The sequence below is a fragment of the Sus scrofa genome, chromosome 11, assembly GCF_000003025.6.
Source record: "Sus scrofa isolate TJ Tabasco breed Duroc chromosome 11, Sscrofa11.1, whole genome shotgun sequence".
NCBI lineage: Eukaryota > Metazoa > Chordata > Mammalia > Artiodactyla > Suidae > Sus > Sus scrofa.
The window spans coordinates 1,191,539-1,214,928 of record NC_010453.5 but is presented as its reverse complement, the minus strand read 5'-3'; the positions used below and the strand labels follow the sequence as shown (position 1 = coordinate 1,214,928).

Here is a 23,390-nt window from a genome sequence, read left to right as displayed (position 1 = left end):
CCTGGCAGAGCAGAGCCCACCCTCCCGGAAGGAGCTACAAAGAATAAAGGAAGATGGAAGAGTTCCCGCTGTGGCGCAGTAGGTTAAGGAGTCGGCATATCCGCTGCAGCTGTGGCTTGGATACATTCCCTGACCCGGGAACTTTCTTATGCCCCACGTACATGCAAAAAAGAAAAGAAAAAAAAGAATGAGGGAAAAATCGAAACAAAATGACGGAAACCAGAAGCCATGGCTAACAGCTGAAGGTGCTGCTCAAAGTGTGGCTCCTGCTGCCTGGAGCCCGGGGTCTAAGTGACCAGCCTGGGGGCTGCTATGCGAGTCGCCGTTGTGTGGAAAGGCCTTCCAAGGGGAGGGGGCTTCCTGGCCTGGAGAATGATATTGAGGGAAATTCAGGGGCAAGACTGAGAAGGTGCTGTTGAGAGAGGCGGCAGCAGTGGGCACTGCCAGGCGTCTGAGTCTAGAGCTTGGCCTGTGGGCCTGGCAGAATATTAAAAAAAAAAAATCAAGCTTTAAACGCATAGGAGTTCCCTACTGACTCAGTGGGTTAAGGACCCAGCATTGTCACTGCTGTGGCTTGGGTTTGATCCCTGGCTGGCATGTCATAGGCCTGGCCCCCCGCCTCCAAGAAAAAAACCCCTTATTAATGACTTCAGCTTTTGTATATGTGGGTTATTTTTACTGGCATTTACTGTATAAAAAGATTAAAATTGAGAAATTTAAAAATACTAATTAATTTAAAAGAACCATAGTAGGAGTTCCTGTTGTGGCTCAGCAGTAACGAACCCGACTAGTATCCATGAGGATGTGGGTTCACTCCCTGGCCTCACTCAGTGGGTTAAGGATCTGGCGTTGCCGTGAGCTGTGGTGTAGGTCGCAGATGAGGTCAGACCTGGTGTTACTGTGGCTGTGGTGTAGGCCGGCAGCTGCAGCTCCGATTTGACGCCTACCCTAGGAACTTTCATTTGCTGCAGGTGCAGCCATTAAAAAAAATAATAATAAAATGGTAAACATATGTATATGAAAACTAACTGTTTGGGGGGACCACACCCTCAGCATGCAGAAGTTTCTGGGCCGGGGATCACACCCGAACCACAGCAGTGACAATGCAAATCCTTAACTGCTAGGCAAGTAGGGAACCCCAGAAAAATAACTGTTTTTTCACTTTTGGCAGCCCAGAGGCATATGGAGCTCTTGGACCAGAGATCAGGCCAAGCTGTAGTCACCACCTATGCAGGAGCTGCGGCAGTGCTGGATCCTTAACCCTCTGTGCCAGGCCCAGGATCAAACCTGAGTCCCAGCGCTTCCAAGATGCTGCTGATGCTGAACCACAGCTGGAGCTCCAAAAATAACTGTTTTTTGTTTCTTAGGGCTGCGCTTGTGTCACATCGAAGTTCTCAGGCTATGGATTGAAATGAAGCTACAGCTGCCGACCCACACCACATCTCACGGCAACGCCAGATCCTTAACCCACTGAGTGAGGCCAGGGACTGAACCTGCAATCTCATGGTTCCTAGTTGGATTTGTTTCCACTGTAGCACAGTGTAAGTCCCCCAAAATAACTATTTTATTTTATTTTTTGTCTTTTTGCCATTTCTTGGGCTGCTCCCACAGCACATGGAAGTTCCCAGGCTAGGGGTCTAATCAGAGCTGTAGCCACCGGCCTACACCAGAGCCACAGCAACGTGGGATCCGAGCCATGTCTGCGACCTACACCACAGCTCATGGCAATGCCGGATCCTTAACCCACTGAGCGAGGCCAGGGCTCGAACCCGCAACCTCATGGTTCCTAGTCGGATTCGTTAACCACTGCGCCATGACGGGAACTCCTAAAATAACTATTTTTAATACAAAAAAATTTAGTGAGAGGAATGGCATTGTTTTTACACCTTCAAGTTTCTTCTTTAATGTCTATCTCAGTGGAAGACAAATGCACTTTTTTTTTTTTTATTTTTTGGTTATATCCTCACCGTGTAGAAGTTCTGAGCTGCTGCAGTGACAAACTGGGTTAAGACCCAATGGACCACAAGGGAACTCCCCAGCTTCATCTTTTGCACATGGATCTCCAGTTTACCCAGCTCCATTGTTGAAATCACTATCCATGGAGTTCCCTCGTGACACAGTAAGCTAAGGATCCTGCGTTGTCATTGCTATGGCTGTGTTTACAGGTATGGTGCAAGTTCGATCCCCGGCCTGGCAACTTCTGCATGCTGTGGGTGTGGCTAAAAACAATTTTGAGGAAGTTCCTGTTGTGGCACAGGGGACTGGTAACCATGAGTTGGAGGGTTTGGTCTCTGGCCTCGCTCAGTGAGTTAAGGATCAGGCGTTGCCGCAAGCTGTGGTATAGGTCGCAGATGTGGCTCAGATCCTGCATTGCTGTGGCTGTGGCGTAGGATGGCAGTGTGGCTCTGATGACACCTCTAGCCTGGGAACCTGTATGCTGTCGGTACGGCCCTAAAAAGCAAAAAAAAAGAAAAAAAAGCGAGAAAGGAAACTGCTGAATATTCCTTTCCCCACTGAATAGTCTGCGCACTCTTGCCCAAGGTCATCGGAGTGTATGTGACGGCTCATCTCTGGGCTCTCTGTTTCACTGTATTGGTCTGTATGTCTGTCTTTATGCCAATAGTGCCCTGTCTTGATTGCTATAGTTTTATAATGTTTTGAAAGCAGTAAGTGTGAGACGTCCAGCTTTGCTCTTTTTCGAAATTGTTTTGGCTATTTGGGATTCCATATGAATTTTAGGGTAGATTTACCTTTTCTTTTTTTTTTTTTTTTTTTTTTTTGTCTTTTTGCTATTTCTTTGGGCCGCTCCCGTGGCATATGGAGGTTCCCAGGCTAAGGGTCTAATCGGAGCTGTAGCCACCGGCCTACGCCAGAGCCACAGCAACGCGGGATCCGAGCCGCGTCTGCAACCTACACCACAGCTCACGGCAACGCCGGATCGTTAACCCACTGAGCAAGGGCAGGGACTGAACCCGCAACCTCATGGTTCCTAGTCGGATTCGTTAACCACTGCGCCACGACGGGAACTCCTGTTTTCTTTTTTTAAAGTATATTTGATTTACAATGTTGTATTGGTTTCAGGTGTACAGCAAAGTGATTCAGTTATAAATTATATGTGGAGTTCCTGTCCTGGTGAAGCGGAAACAAATCCGACTAGGAACCATGAGGTTTCGGGTTCAATCCCTGGCCTTGCTCCGTGGATTAAGGATCTGGCGTTGCCGTGAGCTGTGGTGTAGTTCGCAGACGTGGCTCGGATCTGGGGTTACTGTGGCTCTGGCGTAGGCCGGTGGCTACAGCTCCGATTCAACCCCTAGCCTGGGAACCTCCACATGCCACGAGTGTGGCCCTAAAAGGACAAAAAAACAAACAAAAAGTTATATGTGCATGTATTCTTTTTCAGATTCTTTTCCATTACAGGTTTTACTATAAGACACTGAAAACAGTTCTCGGTGCTACACAGTAGGTCTTTGCTGGTTACCTAGTTTATGTATAGTAGCGTGTATCTGTTAGTCTTAAATTTCTAATTTACTCCTTCCCCTCCTTTCCTCTTTGGTAAACGTGAGTTTGTTTTCTGTGTCTGAGTCTATTTCTGTTTTATAGATAGGTCATTTGTATCAGGTTTTTTTTTTTTTTTTTTTTTGGTCTTTTTGCCATTTCTTGGGCTGTTCCCGAGGCAAATGGAGGTTCCCAGGCTAGGGTTGAATTGGAGCTATAGCCACTGGCCTGCACCACAGCCACAGCAATGCCAGATTCGAGCCGTGTCTGTAACCTACACCACAGCTCACGGCAACACCAGATCCTTAACCCACTGAGCGAGGCCAGGGATCGGACCTGGGTCCTCAGGGGTACTAGTCAGATTTGTTTCCACCGAGCCTCAACGGGAACTCCTCCTACAGTCAGGTTGTTAACCCACTGTGCAACAGTGGGAACTCCCCAAATTAGTTTTTTTTTTTCTTTTTGTCTTTTTAGGGCAGCATAAATGTGTAGCCAATGGAGGTTCCCAGACTAGGGGTAAAACAGGAGTCGCAGATGTCACCTACACCACAGCCATAGAAACTCCATAGCATCTGCAATGTAAAGCTGCAGCTTTCAGCAAAGCCAGATCTTTAACCCTCTGGTTGAGGCCAGGGATCGAACTCCAATTCTCAAAGATACTAGTCAGGTTCTTAACCTGCTGAGCCACAACAGGAACTCCGGTAGAGACATACTGAATTTTTATCTTTTCTGGATATATGCCTTGGAGTGGGATTGCTGGATCATATGGTATTTTTGTTTTTTTTGAGGAACCTCCACATTGTTCTCTGCAGTAGCTCCATCGATATACATTCCCACCAACAGTGTAGGAGAGTTCCCTTTTCTCCACACCTTCTCCAGGACTTACTATTCATATATTTATTTTGTTTCTTAGGGCCACAGTTGCGGCATATGAAAGTTCCCAGGCTAGGGGTTGAATCAGAGCTGCAGCTGCAGGCCTACACCATAGGCACAGCAATGCCAGATCTGAGCCACATCTTTGACCTACGCCACAGTTGTCAGCAACCCCAAATCCTTAACCCACTGAGCAAGGCCAGGGATCGAACCCGCATCCTCATGGATTCTAGTCAGGTTCCTAACCTGCTGGGCCACAATGGGAACTCCGGTAGAGACATTCTGACATCTTTTTGCAGACTGCTTTACAGATGTTCGTTGATTTACGATAGGGTTATATTCCAATAAGCACAGTGTTAAATTGAAAATGTATTTAATACACCTAACCTACCAAACATCATAGTTTAGCATAGTTTACCTTAAACATTCTTAGAACACTTAACATTAGCTTCCAGTAGGGTAAAATCACTACCAGAGAGCCTATTTTATTTTTTACTATATTATTATCATTTTTTTTTTGGTCTTTTTAGGGCCGCTCCTGCAGCATATGGCGGTTTCCAGGCTAGGGGTCAAATCAGAGCTACAGCTGCCAGCCTACACCACAGCCACAGCAACGCAGGATCTGAGCCACGTCTTCGACCTACACCACAGCTCATGGCAACGCGGGATCCTTAACCCACTGAGCAAGGCCGGGGATCGAACCGCGTCCCCATGGATGCTAGTTAGGTTCGTTACCAATAAGCCTCGACGGGAACTCCATTATTTTTTATTATCTTTAATTGCAGTATAGCTGATTTACAATGTTGTGTTCACCTCTGCTGTACAGCAAAGTGACTCAGGTTTTTAAAATATTCTTTTACATGTTTTTCCATTGTGGTTTACCACAGGCCATTGAATATAGTTCCCTTTGCTATATAGTAGGACCTTCTGGTTTATCCATTCAGTACATTGGTTTGCATCTGCTAACCCCAAATTCCCAATCCCCCACCCCCCACCCCCAGCCCCCTTGGGACCAAAGTCTGTTGTGTCATAGAAAGGTTCATTTGCGTCATATTTTAGCGTCCACATCCAAGTAATATATTTGTCTTTCTGACCTACTTCCCTTAGTATGATGGGCCTCTAGATTCATCTATGTTGTTGCAAAATGCCATTTCAGTTTTTTTTTTTTTGTGCCTGGTGGCATATGGAGTCTGCGTGGCCAGGTATCACATCTTAGCCGCAGTCTTGATCTAAGCCACAGCTGTAGCAACGCAGAATCCTTACTCCACTTTGGGATTTAACCTGCCTCCCAGCCTTCCAAGACGCCTCTGCCAACCCTGTTTGTGCCACAGCGGTAACTCCCTCATATCAGTCTCTGTCACAGAGCTTATTTACTTCAAGCACAGCTTCTAATGAACAGGTACTGCTTTCACACCAGAGAAAAGTCGAAAAATCATTAAATCCCAACCACCAGTCCTTAGTGAAATATTAGTGAATGTGTTCTATTTGTGAGTCACTAGGTTAACCGCACAACAGAGTAAAAAAGGCCCTTAACTGCACTCACTGTGACCTTGGTAATGAAATAAAAGGTACTTTATTTCTCAAACAATAAAAACCTTGTTAATTCACTTCCTCAAGCTCAAGCTGCAGAGATGCCAAGTTAAGAAACCCATTTTTCAGTGGAGCTAATAATACAGTTCTGTTGCAGTGACAAAAAACCAAAAAAACAAAACAAAAAACCCCCCTCCAAAACATGGCTTACTTTTAACTGGAAAAAGAAATTTCAACAGGACGCTTACAAACACTGAAGTAAAGTTTGACTTTCTGTGTGGCCCCAAGAAGCAGAACGGCCCCCAAAAGTTTACGGTACAGTAGAAGCTTAGAGCAAGTAGATGTCAACTCGGAACAAAACACGCTCCTCGTCCAAACAAGGTTCCTAACGGTTAAAGCTGGTTTGAACTCGGCAGCAGCTGCTCTCAGGTCCAGGGGGAGGGAAAGGGGCTCTGCGATCCGCGGACGGACCTTTCCGCCGGAGTCCACACCTGACATCACTCTGCCGAGGTCCTCGCACAACAAACGCGAGTAGCGCGTTCTCCGAACGCAGGCCTCCAGGCCGGGTTCCTGCCGGTTCGCTGCCGGCGGGGCGGCCCGGAAAGGGAACCGCGGGCACGGGATGCGCTTCCCGGGGGGGCTCGGAGACGAACCCGGCCGCGGGCCCTGCAGGCCGCTTTCCCCGTCGGGAACGCGGCCGCGGCGCAGAGGACACGGAGGGGTCGGAAGCGCCGTCGGGAGAGGCGGCGGGAAGCGCGCCGGGTCGGGCTGGTGCCGGGGAAGCAAGCTCCCGCCGGCCACCCTGACCCCGCGACCTCGCGACCCCGCGTCGACGTCGGCGGCGGCGACGGCTCCGGCGGGAGCGCGCGAGCCCGGGGCGCCGTGCGATTGGCCGGCCCGGCGCCCGCTCCCAGAATGCAGCGCATGGCGCGTCATTGAAGAGAGACCATGATGGCGGCGGCGCTGGGGCCCCCAGAAGTGATCGCTCAGCTGGAGAACGCGGCCAAAGTTCTGATGGTGAGTGGCCGCACCCCCGCGCCCCGCGCCCGCGGCCTCTGGCCACCCTGCCGCTCTCGGCCTTCTCACCCGCCGGGCTGGCGACTGGCCGGGGCCTCCCGGGAGCCTGGAGCTGGAGGAGGCGGCGGTGGCGTGGCGCAGGACTCTTGCCTCCGGCTGTGCGTCCGCCTCTGAGCCCCTTGCCGGACTGTCCCTTCTCCGGGTGTCCGGCGCCCCAGCCGCGCCGCGGAACGGGGGCACCGAAGGAAAGCGGGTTCCTGTGCCACTGCCCTCACCGTGCGGGGTCGAGGGGAGGCGGGAGCCGGGTCGGGGGCTTGTGCGCGCCGCTGGGGAGTCGGTGCAGGCGGCGAAGGGCTGTCCAGGCTCGGGTGCTATTAGCAGCTCCTGTTCCCCTTGTGCCTTCGGGTTCCTGAGGGCGTTCTCCGATCTGCAGCCGCGGCTGGGCAACCGCAGCCGGCCGCACGTGGAAGGACCGACAGGAAGGAGAGAGGAGAGTGTTAGGGACCAAGGTCATTGGGGCAAAACTGGGTTAACTATAGAGCTGCCTGTGGCTCGCGCATTGAGGAGAGTTGGATCTACGGGCCTCTTTGACTTTTTTCTTAAACTACAACACAAGGAACGACTTGGAGTGTAGGTTATTTCTTCAACAGTGCAGGTAAGGCTAAGTCAAAGGATAAAGCCTTCCACGCAGGGAGTAGAAGGAAGGATAAACTGTATTCACCTACTCAGTGAGCTCTGCATTTGCAGGGCCAGTTTTGTTTTTGTAAACCACGACTTTGGTGTTTGTAGATTTTTATTGGAAGTTAGAGGCTTATTTGATTACTTGAATTGAATCAGCCTTTCTAAGAATTGAATGCAGCCAGATTCCTTACTTTTTTGCATCTTCTTTCCCCCTTTGGGTTCCGGTGTTTGGATTATGTGTTCAAGCATCACATTTAAAAAGATTTGAACTAAATCTAGCATCGTTTGTAGTTCTGTTTATCAAGTTTGGTTTTCACGCACAACACCAGGTAGCTCATAAAACTGAGACGTCTTATCAAAAGCAGGATTTACTTGCTGCCTTATGGGCAGAGTAAATTGTTTTATCACAAACTTGACTAGATAACATTTTCAGATTCTTGCAACTTAAGTCTAGAAAAACTTAGCTACTCTTCTCCTTAATATGAGTTTTAAAAATCTCTGCCTTATACCATTTCCTGAAGTAACTGAAAAATTTCCAGGAGCTAAAGGCCCCATATTTTTCAGACTTTGGAAGGAGGCTTTGACCCAAAAAACGGTTGCTTTAGTTTTTCTATTGATAAGATAAAATCAGCGACCTTCATCATTGGCCTGAGTGTTGGTTAGTATTTGTGCTTGCTGGTACTTTCTGTCTTCTCTGGCAAAGCTAGTTTTTCACTTGTAAGGGAGGGGCCGAGAAAAATTCTACTACGTGCCACACACTGTGTTTGATGCTTTACGTACTCTGTTAATCCTTGCACTGGTTAACGCGGATGAGAGAGAGTTTAAGTGGCCAATTTAGGTCTAGGACTCAGATCTGTCTAGCTCTAAAGCCAGGTCCCTTTCCACTCCATCTCACCACCTCTCATATGTGTTATATAGATATCCATTTCCATACTTTTTTATTTTATTTTTCTCTTTTTCTTTTCTTTTTAGGGCGGGATCTGTGGCCTATGGAAGTTCCCAGGCTAGTGGTTGAATCCAAGCTGCAGCTGCCCGCCTACACTACAGCCATAGCAGGGCCTGATCCGAGCCACATCTGTGACTTACACCTCAGCTCAGCTCGTAGTAACGCCAGATCCTTTAACCTGCTCCTCAAGGCCAGGGATTGAACTTGCATCCTCATGGATACTATTTGGATTCCTAACCTACTGAGCTGCAATGGGAACGCCCATCCATTTACATACTTTTAAATCTTTGCAGAGAAGACTGTTAAGAAAAAGTTATTAAAAATAGGAAGTTGCTTTTTGACAATGTCCCCTTACTGTTCAAAAATGTGTACCAAAATGTGGAAGAGTAGCAATTGCTGCATTATTTCTCAGTATGAAAGCTGCGTTCCATTTTATTGTAATTAATAATAGTAGCTCACTTTTGAGTGCTTATCATGTGTGAGGCCATGCACTTTACATATATTACTGTATTTAATCCTCAGTAACTGAGGTAGTTAGTACTTTCATTTTCATTTTATAGTCTAAGGGACGGAAACATGTAGAGGCTAAGTAATTTACCCACATTTTCAACTCAGGTCTCTGTTACCAGTCTGTGGTTCTTTTGTCTTTTGTCTTTTTTTGTTGTTGTTGTTGTTGTTGCTATTTCTTGGGCCGCTCCCGCGGCATATGGAGGTTCCCAAGCTAGGGGATGAATCGGAGCTGTAGCCACCGGCCTACGCCAGAGCCACAGCAACGCGGGGTCCGAGCCGCGTCTGCAACCTACACCACAGCTCACGGCAACGCCGGATCGTTAACCCACTGAGCAAGGGCAGGGACCGAACCCGCAACCTCATGGTTCCTAGTCGGATTCGTTAATCACTGCGCCATGACGGGAACTCCCAGTCTGTGGTTCTTAACCTACAGGGTACTGGGACTAGAAAGCAGGTAGATTAATTCATTTGGGGATAGTTAAGATTGTTAAATGTCCTGCAGTTACTTAGTGTTAGAAGATTAAGAAAAAGAGAATGGGTCTCCTTAGCATTTGTCTGTCTGTGTGTGATGGATATCCATTTGAAGAAATCATGTTTATATAAAACTGCTGAGTATTTTAGCTGTTAATATATTTTGGGACTCAAAGTAATTAGTGATGTCTTTCACAGTTGTTTTTACTTCATTTTTCTACTTGGTGGCTCATATATTTCTTTCAAGAAAATCATAGGGCTTTAGTGTGTTTAACAATCTCAAAAGATTGATTATTTATGTGTTTATTTTTGGCCACATCTGTGGCATGTGGAAGTTCCCCGGCCAGGGATTGAATCTGAGCTGAGTTATCACCTACACCACAGGTGTGGCAATTCAAGGTTCTTAATCCACTGTGCCACAGCAAGAACTCCCTCAAGAAATCTTTCAGTACAGAGGTCTTAGGGAGTTCACGATGAATATCAGAAGGAAATCGTAAGTCAATTTTTGGGTGCAAACATACATACATGTATTATATATGTGTGTGCGTGTGCATGCGTTTTTGTTTTTTGTTTTTTTTTTTGGCGGTGCCTGTGGCATGTGGAAGTTTCCAGGCCATGGATCAAACCTGTGCCATGGTAGAGACCTGAGCTGCCCCAGTGACAACAGGAGAACTCCTAGACATACATGTTCGGTAACAGGGTCTGTAGCTTTTGTCAGCTTCTCTTAGGAGGTGGAGACCCTGACATGTAAGAGTCTAGTCTCAGTGATCTCCCGTCCTTTCTGCAGACAGGGAAACTGAGGTTCAAAGAGGTACAAGTGACTAGCCAGGGGTAGGCCACCGAACAGGTCAGGGATAAGAATCATCCAGAACCCAGATCCCCAGACTTGCATTTCAGAGCCCTTGAACTGTCTCCTCAACCGCGTTGCTTCTGTAAGTCAGCGTATCATAATACTGCACATGTTACATCTCACTGCGTGATGACGAATTTCGTTTTTAAAATTTTTTATTGGCATTCTCGTCGTGGCTCAGTGGTTAATGAACCTGACTAGTATCCATGAGGCTGCAGGTTCAATCCCTGGCCTCACTCAACGGGTTAAGGATCTGGCGTTGCCGTGAGCTGTGATGTAGGTTGCAGACGTGGTTCGGATCTGGGGTTGCTGTGGCTGTGGCGTAGGCCAGTGGCTACAGCTTCAATTCGACCCCTAGCCTGGGAACCTCCATGTGCCATGGGTGAGGCTGTGAAAAAAGACAAAAAGAATTTTTTTTATTATAGTTTATTTACATTGTGCATATATACACATGTACACGCACATGTACGCGCGTGCGCGCGCACACACACACACACACACACACATTCTTTTTCTTATATTATTGTCCATCGTGGTCTGTCCTAGGAGATTGGATATGGTTCCCTGTGCTCTGCAGTAGGGCCTCATTGCTTATCCACTCTAAATGTAATAGTTTGTATCTACTGACCCCCAAGTCCAGAGTTTCCACTGTGGTTCAGTGGGATCCGTGGTGTCTCTGGAGTGCTAGGATGCAGGTTCGATTCCCCTACCCAGAACAGTTGATTCAGGATCTGGTGTTGCTGCAGCCGTGGCACAGGTTGCAAGAGTGGCCTAGAGCTGATCCCCGGCCTGCGAACTCTGTATGCCCTGGGGTGGCCAAAACCGAAACAACAGCATCTAACCCCAAACTCCGCGCCCATCCCACTCTTCCCCCCTCCCCCTTGGCAACCACAAGTGTGTTCTCTCTGTCCCTGAGTCTGTTTCTCTTTTGCTTGATGGGAAGTTTCAGATGTATTCTTGGATGTTGCAGTTGCCTCGATGTGAACATCTGCATTCAGTCCGGTTTAGGTTTTGGGTTAGCTGCTGATAAAGTAGCATGTTAGACCTTTACAGCAAAAAAGATGTGTATGGATTTTACAGATCGATGTCTCCGCGTAACGACTTGATCCCCCACCCCCTGCATATGGTGGTAGGGGGTGTTTTCTGTGGATGCTTGTAAGTACGGCTTAATCTTCTGGTGAGAGATGGTGAGGTTACTTGCTAGAAAATAAATTTGAGGATGAACAAACTAGAATGAGGAAGGGCTGATAAATTCGTAGCAGTGTGCAAGTGACGTTACCTATTCTGAAGACATCTTGAAATTTTCTGTTCTGAAGATTGCAGGTATTGGCTTTTGCTTTATATACCTAACCATACAGCTTGTGTGTGTGTGTGTGTGTGTGTGTGTGTGTTTCTGCCTTTTCCAGGGCCACTCCTGCGGCATATGGATGTTCCCAGCCTAGGGGTCCAATCGGAGCTGTAGCCACCGGCCTACACCACAGCCCCAGCAGCGCCGGATCTGAGCCACGTCTGCAACGTCCACCACAGCTCACGGCAACGCCGGATCCTTAACCCGCTGAGCAAGGCCAGGGATCGAACCCGCAACCTCATGGTTCCTAGTTGGATTCATCAACCACTGAGCCACAACGGGAACTCCTAACCATCCAGTTTTGAGAGGATGTTAAACACATAGCAGAGTAAGCCGAGCGGGCCACGCTTCTGTGCTGGCGCTCAGCAGCCAGAGCCTCTGGACTGTGTGCACTTAGCGGGTTACAGGGACACACCTGAAGATGTGGTGTTGCTGACAGGTCTTAGGACAGGAACACTGGGACATGTCACTGAAAGGTATACCTACGCCCTCAGGGTACAGAACTTCCTGTTGCCCCCCCACACACACACCCAGGCCCCCTCGCTGCGCTGTCCACGTTCAGCTTGAATATGTGATGATCTCGTTTCCTTTGCTTTTATTCTATAGATGATAGAGTGGTTTTTTTTGTAGAGTGATACACTATAAATATTATCCATGATTAAGAAGAATCTTCGTGATGCTTTTCCGAATAGTAAGATGCTCAAGCCGTGCAGGAGGCTGTATGGGGAGGGCAAAGGTTCCTAGGCTTTCGTCCCCTCTCCTCGGAGGCCACTGTTCTGTTGGCACCCGTGTGGAAGATGTCTGAGCTTAGTAGGAGCACACTTTTCTTAAAGCACTTTTTTAGGCGAATGCGATGTGGGATCCACAGCCTCCTGCCCTTCGCTTTGCTGACCTCACTGTGGAGGGATTTTAAAGGACGTTGGTGTCCATTTTCTTTTTTATGTGAATAGATAAAAAATAGGGGATGTGTTACAATTTTAGAAATGCCATAATGGAAAAATCTAGTATTCTTAAAATATCAATATTGCATTTGTTTGAACTGTCAATCCAAAGAGTGACTTGTTTATTTATTGTCTTAAACTTCCTTCATTTTGCTCCCCTGCCTCCCTTGGGTAAGAAATTGTCCTTATTAATAAGTGTGTGGAGTGGTAATAAAAAATAGTGCAGAGCACATGTGATAATAGCTACTTTGTAGAAAAGAAGTCTCATATATTTGTTCTAAAGCCAGAATGGATTTTTATTTATTTATTTTTTTTTTGTCTTTTTAGAGCTGCACCCATGGCATATGGAGGTTCCTAGGCTAAGGGTCAAATTGAAGCTGTAGCCACCGGCCTACACCACAGCCGCAGCCAGGCCAGATCCGAGCCACGTCTGCAGCCTACACCACAGCTCTTGGCAACACCGGATCCTTAACCCACTGAGGGAGGCCAGGGATCGAACCTGAGTCCTCATGGATGCTAGTCGGGTTCGTTAACCGCTGAGCCATGACAGGAACTCTTTTTTATGGTTTTTATTGTGGAATTTGTTTAACATTTTAAAACCTTCTGCAAAACAATGTAGGGCTGTAGAAAAACTCTTACCATCTTCCATCTTATTTGATTCTCCCATCAGTCCTGTGAGCTGGATAGGAGAAGAGATATTGTTAAATTTTGTAAGTGAGGAAAGCTGAGATTCAGAGGTGGTAACTGATTGGCCTGTGGGCACAGAGCTGGTTCGGGTCTGGAATTCCGTCTCTGGCCACTCCCTCCTTCTGCAGCATCTCTTCAGTGCATGTGTGAGGGGAGGGTATGGAGGACGCGGGAGGGGAGGCCTTGTTTACAAGGAGAGCAGCAGTCTGAGGGGGGAGCAAGGCGGACCCACAAGCAGGTCCTAGTGGTGAGAGGGTGGGCGATATGCTAGCGCCGTGTGAGGGAGCCGAGGAGGGACCTGGAGCAGGTGTCTGGACCCGGCCGGTCCTTCGGCTGAAACCTGCAGGACAGGTGGGAGGGTTCCGGCCGCATGGGGGTGTCTCAGGTGGAGGGTGTGTTCCTATGAAGACCTGAGAGAACCAGAGGCGGTGTGTTTGGGGAACAGTCGAGCATTTATTTAGCAGGTGTTTCCTGAGCTCCTTCTAGGTGGAAAGGCACAATGCTGTTACAGATTTTTTTGTAATCAGTAGTGCACCTGCCATAAAATTGAAAATGTTGATTATAGCTTTTACTTTTCTTGTTGGACATACGCATTGTGTTGTGTAGACATTTTCATTTATTTCAGCCTTGTCTTTTCGTCTCTCCTGTGGCACTAGATATTAGAAAACTGGCACTAACAGAGTTCTTCTCAAAATACTAGGTAGTGGGAAATTTTTATTTAAAATTCAGTTCAATGAAATTTGTGTTTTGCCCTTGGGCTTGTGTCACACTCCGCCAAGTGGAGCCCAGCCAGTGACCCAAAGAAGGAATGTCAGAGCCCTTCGAAATCGCCCGCGGAGACCTGACAGGCGCTGGTGAAATTTAACAGCGTGTTAGGATTCAGAACGCAGTAAAGTAGAAGGTGATGAAAAGTAGTTCTTTGAAACCACCAGTAGGTAGTGATAGTCTTCAGAGTGAAATAGGGGGTTCGAGTAAAACTATTATTCAGCATCTCCTGGAGGGAAGAGAAGAAGGAATAAGTGCAGATATTGGGAAGAAAAGTAGAAAAGATCTTAGTTTGCAGGTGATATTCAGAAAAATAAATTCAAGGAAATTAACCAAAATACCGTTCCTAGAACCAGTAGCTGTTTGGAAAGGTGGGCGGTTAAAGGCAGGGAAACCAACTGTAAGGTTTCCCCAGCAGTCGTCAGCTGAAAAATGGAGAAGGGGGGAGTCCCCGTCGCGGCTCAGCAGAAACGAATCCCACTAGGAGCCATCCCTGGCCTCGCTCAGTGGGATAAGGATCCGGTGTTGCTGTGAGCGGTGGTGTAGGTCGCAGACGAGGCTCGGATCCTGCTTGGCTGCGGCTGTGGCTCTGATTCGACCCCTAGCCTGGGGACCTGCATATGCCTCGAGGAAAAAAGGAAAAAGGATCTCATCCCATTAGGAATAAAAACCGTAGGAGTAAATTACAAGACACTATTTACTAAGAAATACGCAGCATTTTCATGAAGAGAACTCGACAGCTTACTTGAAGAACAAGAGCGATCTCGACGAAGTGAACGCTGTGCTCCTCAGTCTAACGCCGGGAGGCTGCGGGCCTGTCCTCGTTAATCTGCACACTGAATCTATCACCACTCCACTCCCGCTTCTCTCCTCAGCTGTCTTGAGGTGGAAGAGAAGCTTGGTTAGGAGTTCCTGTTGTGGCTCAGCAGGTTAATAAGGATCTGACTTCGTGCGAAGGTGGGTTTGATCCCTGGCCTGAGTGGGTGAAGGATCCAGTGTGGCTGCGGCTTAGGCCTTTAGGCCTGCAGCTGCACCTCCAGTTCGACCCCTGGCCCGGGAACTTCCACAGCCACCCACGGGTGTGGTTGTAAAAAGAGAAAAAAAAGAAGAAAAGCTTCACTAATTAGAAGATATATCTGGGAGAATATTGTGTGATAGTAACAAAGAATATCAAAAAAAGAAAGAAAGGAAGAGTGGAGGGTTTGGGGGACTTCGTACCAGTTTTATTGAAATGTATCGGCAGCTGTTGATTGCAGAGCTGTCCTGCTGGCAGGGGAAGGAACAGAAAGCGCAGAGACACAGCTGTGCTCGACGTGCTCCCTCAAGTCGTAAACGTCTGGGGAGGTGGACAGGGCTTCGTAAAGTCACCTCATCGTGGGACTCTTATGTGTGGACCTGAGATGTTTTCTTAAAAATTATAGTTGATTTCAGTGTTGTGCCGTGGTAGTATTTTCAGTGGAAACATGTGAATGGACATGGGAAGATGCTCAAAATTAGTGAGAAAGTGCAGAACAGAATATATGACTCGGTTTTCTCAATAAAAAAATTCTGCATGCATTTGTATGTGCATAGAAGCAGAATTAGAAGGTACATACTAGCCTTTTAAGAGTAGCCGTCTCGGAAATGGGATTGAAAGTGGCAAGAGTCCTCAGTTTCTGTGTTTTAACATAGTGGTTTGACGTTTTTACAATACAGAACACGTTGACTTACAAGTAATGCGTTGCTTTGCTGAATTTGAACGTTGCATGTGTCTTTAAAAAAATCTGTGACTAGTTTTCGAATGTTCTGTAACTTTCATCTCAAAATTAAAAGCTGCACCATGGTTCAGACTGAGTAAAGATGAGATTCACAGTTTTGCACTTACAAAACCAGGTCATCCCATTTCTGCAGATTTGTGTAATCACTGCGAGTTAAGCATAACCTTACTAACAAGAGGGAAAGTCTTCTGAGAAAGAACTATTAGAAAACCAAGGAACTTTGTTCTGAAGAAGAGGTAGGAGTTTACTCTTTGTTCAGTGGTAATTGTGAGAAAAATCAGGCTCACTGTACAGGGACAGAAAATCAAAGTTTAGAAGGTGCCTCATCAGTCTTAGGGTGACTGTTAAGACTGCAGACTCTCTGTCTTAACTCTGCAGGTTCTGCAGTTCCCGTCGTGGTGCAGTGGTTGACGAATTCGACCAGAAACCATGAGGTTGCGGGTTTGATCCTTGGCCTTGCTCAGTGGGTTAAGGATCTGGCGTTGCCGTGAGCTGTGGTGTAGGTCGCAGACGCGGCTCGGATCCCGCTTGGCTGTGGCTGTGGTGTAGGCCGGTGGCTACAGCTCCGATTGGAGCTTAGCATGGGAACCTCCGTATGCCTTGGGAGCGGCCCTAGGAAAGTCAAAAAGACAAAAAAACAAAAAACAAAAAAACCCCCCAAAACTCTGCAGGTTCTGATTCCTAGGCTGTGTCTCATTCGGTCTCTCTCCCTTTAGTGGCGTTGAAAGTGGGTTCAGAAGACTCCGTCAGTTGTTGGTCCTGCCTTGTGCTCCAGGCGTAAACTGTTTCATCTCCTGTCTTTCGTCTTCCAGCCAGGGCCTCTTGTTCAGTCAGGAAGAAGAGCCATTAGAGGTCCTAAAAAATAAAGCTTTTTCCTTTAAAAAAGTTTTAGGAGTTCCTGTCATGGCTCAGTGGAAACGAAATCTGACCACCATCAGTGAGGACGCAGGTTCCATCCCTGGCCTCACTCAGTGGGTTAAGGGTCCAGTGTTGCCGTGAGCTGTGGTGTAGGTCACAGGTGAGGCTCGAACCTGGCATGGCTGTGGCTGTGCTGTAGGCTGGCGGCTCCAGCTCCGATTCGACCCCTAGCTGGGAACCTCCATATGCCGAGGGTGCAGCCCCAAAAAGCAGAAAAGCAAAAAAGTTTTATTATAAAGTGTACTAGGAGTAATAGTGTTTTCTGAGTAACCACAGACTTATGAATTGCAGAAGAATACCTTGGTATCGTAATTTAATACAGTATTTTATGTGGTATCTTGATTGGTCATAATTTAATTTTGGCTTTTCTACAAATTTATTAGGTCATCAGATGGAATTTTTACTTTCAGCAAGTTCATCTTCAGTCAGTATAATTGAGTGACGTCATTTATTCTTGACAAATGCCAGATTGCAGATAATTTTTTGAGTAGGATCTTTTTGTTAATGCAGCCAGTACTAGAACTGTTTTTGTTTTTTTAGGACCACACCTCCTAAAGCATATGGAGGTTCCCAGGCTAAGGGTTGAATCGGAGCTGTAGCCACTGGCCTACACCACAGTAACGCCAGATCTGAGCCAAGTCTGCGACCTACACCACAGCTCACCGCAACGCCGGATCCTTAACCCACTGAATGAGGCCAGGGATCGAACTCGCAACTTCATGGTTCCTAGTCGGATTCGTTTCCACTCCGCCACAACTGGAACTCTGTGTCTAACCTTTAATCTTAAAAGGTTAATAGAAATTTTATTCTAGTTTGTAAGTCCACATGTTTTAATTGGGTATTCAAATAGTTTGAACTCTTTGACCCCAGTCTTGCTGGTCTTATGTATATTTTGTGGCTTTGTGGTGGGTTTAGAGAACTGATTAGGGAACAGCAGTAGTGTGGTGGTGACCTGGTCAGTGGAGGGATGGAAGAATTAGGTGGCACGCAGGGCATGCTGAGGAAATTGCGGAACTGAGAGCAGTGTGGCATTGAAGGTCTGGAGCCAGACTGATTCTTCTCGGCTCCACCCGTGACTGGCTCTGGGACACCTGGCAAATCACTGAGCCTCTCTGTGTCTTTTCCTCATCTCTAAAACAGGGAAATAATAATTTCCAGGGAGTTAATGCGAGGATTAAATAACTTCATTACATTAACAGTGTGTAGTGTAGTGCCTGGTACAGATGACGTGCTCTGTCACTGATCTGTATTTCGCAGTTCAGTGCATCAAATGATACTGCATCAAATCTTGTGATCAAGGTAGCTTTACTCAAGCTAACCTTACTCAAATATCTGTAGAGTTAATTTCATTCTGCTAGAGTGCCGTCCTCTGTATTCGCACTTCCCGTTAAGGTCGCCAGTGGCTGCGTGTGGGTGCTGAGCCCTTGAAATACGGCTGTGTGAAGGAGGACCTCAGTTTCTTCTGTAATTAGTTTAATTAGTCGTGCGGGAGTAGGGCTGCCCGGTTGGGCAGCGCAGGCTTGGAGCATGACTGCGTCTCTTTGCTTCATTCATCTTCTGCTCTGTACATACTGATTCCGGATGGCAAGTACTTCTCACGGGTCCTGTCATTCCTTCTGGGTGTTACATTCCCACCATCAAAATGCAGTACCAATTCTAGATATCAAATGTATCTTTAATATGTTTCAGCTTATATTATTCTGATTCTTGCTCTCGAATCATCAAAACAATATTTTTGAAAACCTTGATAGGCGTTCCCGTTGTGGCTCATTGGTAATGAACTCAACTAGTGTCCAGGAGGGCGTAGGCTTGATCCCTGGCCCTGCTCAGTGGGTTAAGGACCCCGTGTTGCCGTGAGCTGCAGTGTAGGTTGTAGACGCATCTTGGATCCCACATTGCAGTGGCCATGGTCTCCGACAGCTGAAGCTCTGATTTGACCTCTAGCCTGGGAACTTTCCTATCCTGCAGGTTCGACCCTTAAAAGATTTAACAACAACAACAACAACAAAATCAAAAAAACACACACAGAAGAGGAAGACAACATTAATAGCACGTAACATTGGCGAAGAGAAGATGGCCGTATTTTCTGATTCATAATTGTGAGTCCTTTCTTTAGGTTTGTGGACACCAGTCGGAGGGGTCAGGGCTACTTCGTCGTCTTGTTTACATGCTTAACTTGCAGCATCTGTCCTTTTATGAACTGTATCAAGCATGGTTTTTTGACACAAACATAAAGGAGTAAGGAATACTGTCATATCTTTTTTTTTTTTTTTTTGCTTTTTATGGAGGCACCTGTGGCATATGAAAGTTCCCAGGCTAGCGGTTGGATCGGAGCCGTACCACAGCCACAGCAACACTGGATCCAGGCCACATCTGTGACCTACGTGCCGCAGCTCACGGCAATGCCGGATCCTTACCCCACGGAGAAAGGCCAGGGGTTGAACTTGCATCAGATTCTTAACCTGCCGAGCCACAATGGGAACATTTTTTTTAGCCAAACAAGGTGGTGCAGGTTCTTGTCACAGAATATTGGGTAATGCAGTAGTTCAGAAATAACTGACTGGGTGAGAGTCGTGTATTTCCTTTTTGGGCTTATTGGTGCTTGAGTTTGAGAAACTTCATCTCAGGCAGGTGATGGCGCTTTGGGCTGGACCATGCGTGGTGGGTGTTCAGCAGCATCGTTGCCCTTTCTGCATTAGTCGCTAGTAAAACGCCCCAGTTGTGGGAACCAACAAATGTCTCCAGACATTGCTAGATGTTCCCTGGGGGACAGACTGGCCTCCGTTGATCTAGAACTGAGTGGTTCTAGAACCACTGATCCTGAATAGCATCATCTCAAGGTCAGGCTTTCCTGCCCTGGGGCCATGAATTAAGACTCCAACCGCAGGAGTTCCCATTGTGGCGCAGCAGAAATGAATCTGACTAGGAACCATGAGGTTGCCAGTTCCATCCCTGGCCTTGCTCAGTGGGTTCAGAATCTGGCGGTGCTGTGAGCTGTGGTGTAGGTCGCAGATGCAGCTTGGATCCTGTGTTGCTGTGGCTCTGGTGTAGGCTGGCAGCTACAGCTTCGATTCGACCCCTATCCTGGGACCCTCCATAGGCTGTGGGTGTGGCCCTAAAAAGCAACAAAAAAAAAAAAAAAAAAAAAAAAAATCAGACTGCAGTCGCTCGGGTCCCTTTGGAGGCGTGGGTTTGATCCCTGGCCCGGGAACTTCATATGCCGTGAGTGTGGCCATAAAAAGACTCATGGGTGCCCTTATATGAGCGATTTCATCGTTACTAATAGGGCCTGTCCATTAGAACTTTCTGTGATGATAGGAATGTTCTGTTGATATTTTTGTTCTCCAGTGTGATGTCTATTGTGATAACCAATAGACATGTGGCTATTAAGCACTTGAAATGTGGCTAGTGTAGCTGAGGAACTAAAATTTTAACTTCCTTTAATTATAACAAATTTAAATAACTAAAACATGGCTGGTGGCTGCTGCTTTGGACAGTACAGGTTTAGTTTGCTGCTGTTTGTCTTTTTTTTTTCCCTTTTATCTTTGGCTGCCCTGTGCACGTGTGCCGGGGATCAGATCCGACCTGCATTTGTGGCCTGTGCTGAATCCTTAACCCACTATGCCCAGCTGGGTATTGAACTTTTGTCCCAGCTCTCCAGAGATGCCGTCATTCCCATTATGTCACAGTGGGAACTCCTGTTGCTGCATGTCTTTTTGCATTCATCCTTTTTTGGCCTCTCCTGTGGCATGCGGAAGCTCCCAGGCCAGGGATCGAACCAGCTCCATAGCAGTAACTTGAGCCACAGCAGTGATAACGCCAGATCCTTAACCTGCTGAGCCACCAGGGAACTTCTTTTTTGTATTCATCTTCAGATTTACTTCTTCTTCTTTTTTTTTTGGTAAGAGAAGCTAAGTGGTCCTCAGGTTTTTTGTTTTTTTGTCCTTTTAGGGCCATATCCGAGGCATATGGAGGTTCCCAGGCTAGGGGTCTAATCGGAGCTGTAGCCCCCGGCCTACACCAGAGCCCCAGCAACGCCAGATGCAAGCCGCGTCTGCGACCTACACCACAGCTCACAGCAACGCCAGATCCTTGACGCACTGAGCGGGGCAGGGATCAAACCCGCAACCTCATGGTTCCTAGTCGGATTTGTTTCCACTGCGCCATGATGGGAACTCCCAGATTTACTTCTTAACTGTGAAATGTCTTTCCTTATCAACTTTTTTCTCTTTAGCATTATTTGTGGGAAATGAAAAATTCTGAGTTCTCAACACTATTCAGTGAAACTTAATAAAACCAAGACCACAAAGGTGGTGTTTCCAGCTTTCTTTCATACCTTCTTGAAAGACCATGTTATGCTTTAGTGTAAAAATTGAGGATAATGTAGTAGTAGTGCTGATTTATTTTTATTTTGTTGTCGTATTACTTTTCTAGATTTTTTCATTTCTTATTTTTAAATTTTATTATTTTAGTTTTTTCTTAGTATAGTTGGGAATAAATGATGAGTTCTGATGAAATAATCCTTAGAAGATGAAATAGCTAAATTTTTCATTTAAAGATGTAGAAACAGGCGTTCCCGTCGTGGCGCAGTGGTTAACGAATCCGACTAGGAACCATGAGGTTGCGGGTTCGGTCCCTGCCCTTGCTCAGTGGGTTAACGATCCGGCGTTGCCGTGAGCTGTGGTGTAGGTCGCAGACGCGGCTCGGATCCCGCGTTGCTGTGGCTCTGGCGTAGGCCGGGGGCTACAGCTCCGATTCGACCCCTAGCCTGGGAACCTCCATGTGCCGCGGGAACGGCCCAAGAAATAGCAACAACAACAACAAAAGACAAAAGACAAAAAAAATAAAATAAAATAAAATAAAGATGTAGAAACAGTATGATCCCCTGGATCTTATTGCATAATTTAGAATTGTAAAAGTGTCCACTGAATCTATAAATGACCTCAAATTAGAGTAAGTTTTATTCAGTTTTTCAAACATAACATTTCCTTGTTCTTTGGAAAACCTCTAAGAAAAAGTAAAAGTCATGAAATACCAAGCATTGCAGTTTGTTAAAACTGCTTAAAAATATCTCCAAAATTGACTCCCCTTGGATGATAAAAACTGTAGCCCACCGGATCCTTGGCGTAGAGCTTCTTTGCCTGCCCGCTCGCATCTCTCATAAGCATTTTATCCTAATAAATCTGTTTCTTGCCTAAGGGGGGAAAATATATATATATATATATATATTTCCAAAATTGAGTCCAGTGGCCCCTGTTGGTATACTGACAGTTACTGGCAATTTAAGGGAATGCTTTTCTTTTTTCAACATTAGTTAATGTGCACTGTAGTTTTTTTTGGTAGATTCTTTTTATAGGTTAAGGAAGTCCTCATTCATTCCTACTTTGCCAAAGGTTTAGTCCTAGATCTTAGTTTGTTAAACATGTTTCTGCTTTTTTTTTAATGATAATAAGTCTTTCTCCTTGATTTTTTTATGGTCTTTTTAGGGTCACATGTGGCATATCTAAGTTCCCAGGCTAGGGGTCAAATTGGAGCTGTAGCTGCTGGCCTATGCCACAGCCACAGCCACAGCATTGCTGGATTCAAGCTGTGTTTGGGACCTACCCCACAGCTCACAGCAATGCTGGATCCTTAACTCACTGAGTGAGGCCAGGGGTCGAACCTGCATCCTCTTGGATCCTGGTTGGCTTCATTACTGCTGAGCCACAACGGGAGATCCTAATCTTCCTCCTTTAATATGCTAATATGGTGAAAGATGTTAGTTGATTTTTATTATAGTTGATTTACATGGTTCTGTCAATTTCTGCTGTATAGCAAAGTGACCCAGCAAAGTGACCCAGTCATACATCTATACATACTCTCTTTCTCATATTATCTTCCATCGTGTTCCATCACAAATGATTGGACATAGTTCCCTGTGCTGTGCAGTAGGACCCCATTGCTTATCTATTCTAAATGGAACAGTTTGCGTCACATTACATTCCCAGGCTAGGGGTCGAATTGGAGCGGTAGCCTCTGGCCTCTGCCACAGTCACAGCAACGCCAGATCCCTGAGTGGAGCCTGCAGCATACACCACAGGTCACGGCAACGCTGGATCCTTAACTCACTGAGTGATGCCAGGGATGGAACCTGCATCCTCATGGGTGCTCGTCAGATGTTTTGCTGAGCCAGGACGGGATCTCCTGTGGCACATCCTCTTAATCCATTCATCTGTTGGTGGATATTTAGGTTGTTTCTATTGTGGCTATTGTGAATAGCGCTGCAGTGAACATAGGGGTGCATGCATCTTTTTTTAATTTTTTTTTGTCTTTTTGCTATTTCTTTGGGCCGCTCCCGAGGCATATGGAGGTTCCCAGGCTAGGAGTCGAATCGGAGCTGTAGCCACTGGCCTACGCCAGAGCCACAGCAATGCAGGATCCGAGCCGCGTCTGTGACCTACACCACAGCTCATGGCAACGCCAGATCCTTAACCCACTGAGCGAGACCAGGGATCGAACCCGCAACCTCATGGTTCCTAGTCGGATTCGTTAACCACTGCGCCACGACGGGAACTCCTCTTCTGCCCATTTTTAGATGGGGTTGCTTGTTTTTCTGTATTGA

General features: G+C 46.8%; 1 protein-coding gene across 6 annotated transcripts in view; it reads left to right on the top strand.

Moving 5' to 3' along the window:
• Nucleotides 6,785-23,390, top strand: part of XPO4 (exportin 4) — a 103,875-nt gene continuing 87,269 nt past the window's right edge. For 4 of the 6 annotated variants that reach the window (XM_021065441.1, XM_021065440.1, XM_021065438.1 and 1 more), the window contains exon 1: nt 6,785-6,915. In XM_021065441.1, the coding sequence (XP_020921100.1) occupies nt 6,847-6,915 (69 nt within the window). In that variant the 5' untranslated portion in view covers nt 6,785-6,846. The remainder of the gene's footprint in view (nt 6,916-23,390) is intronic. The other 2 variants (XR_002336598.1, XM_021065439.1) reach the window with 2 other exon arrangements.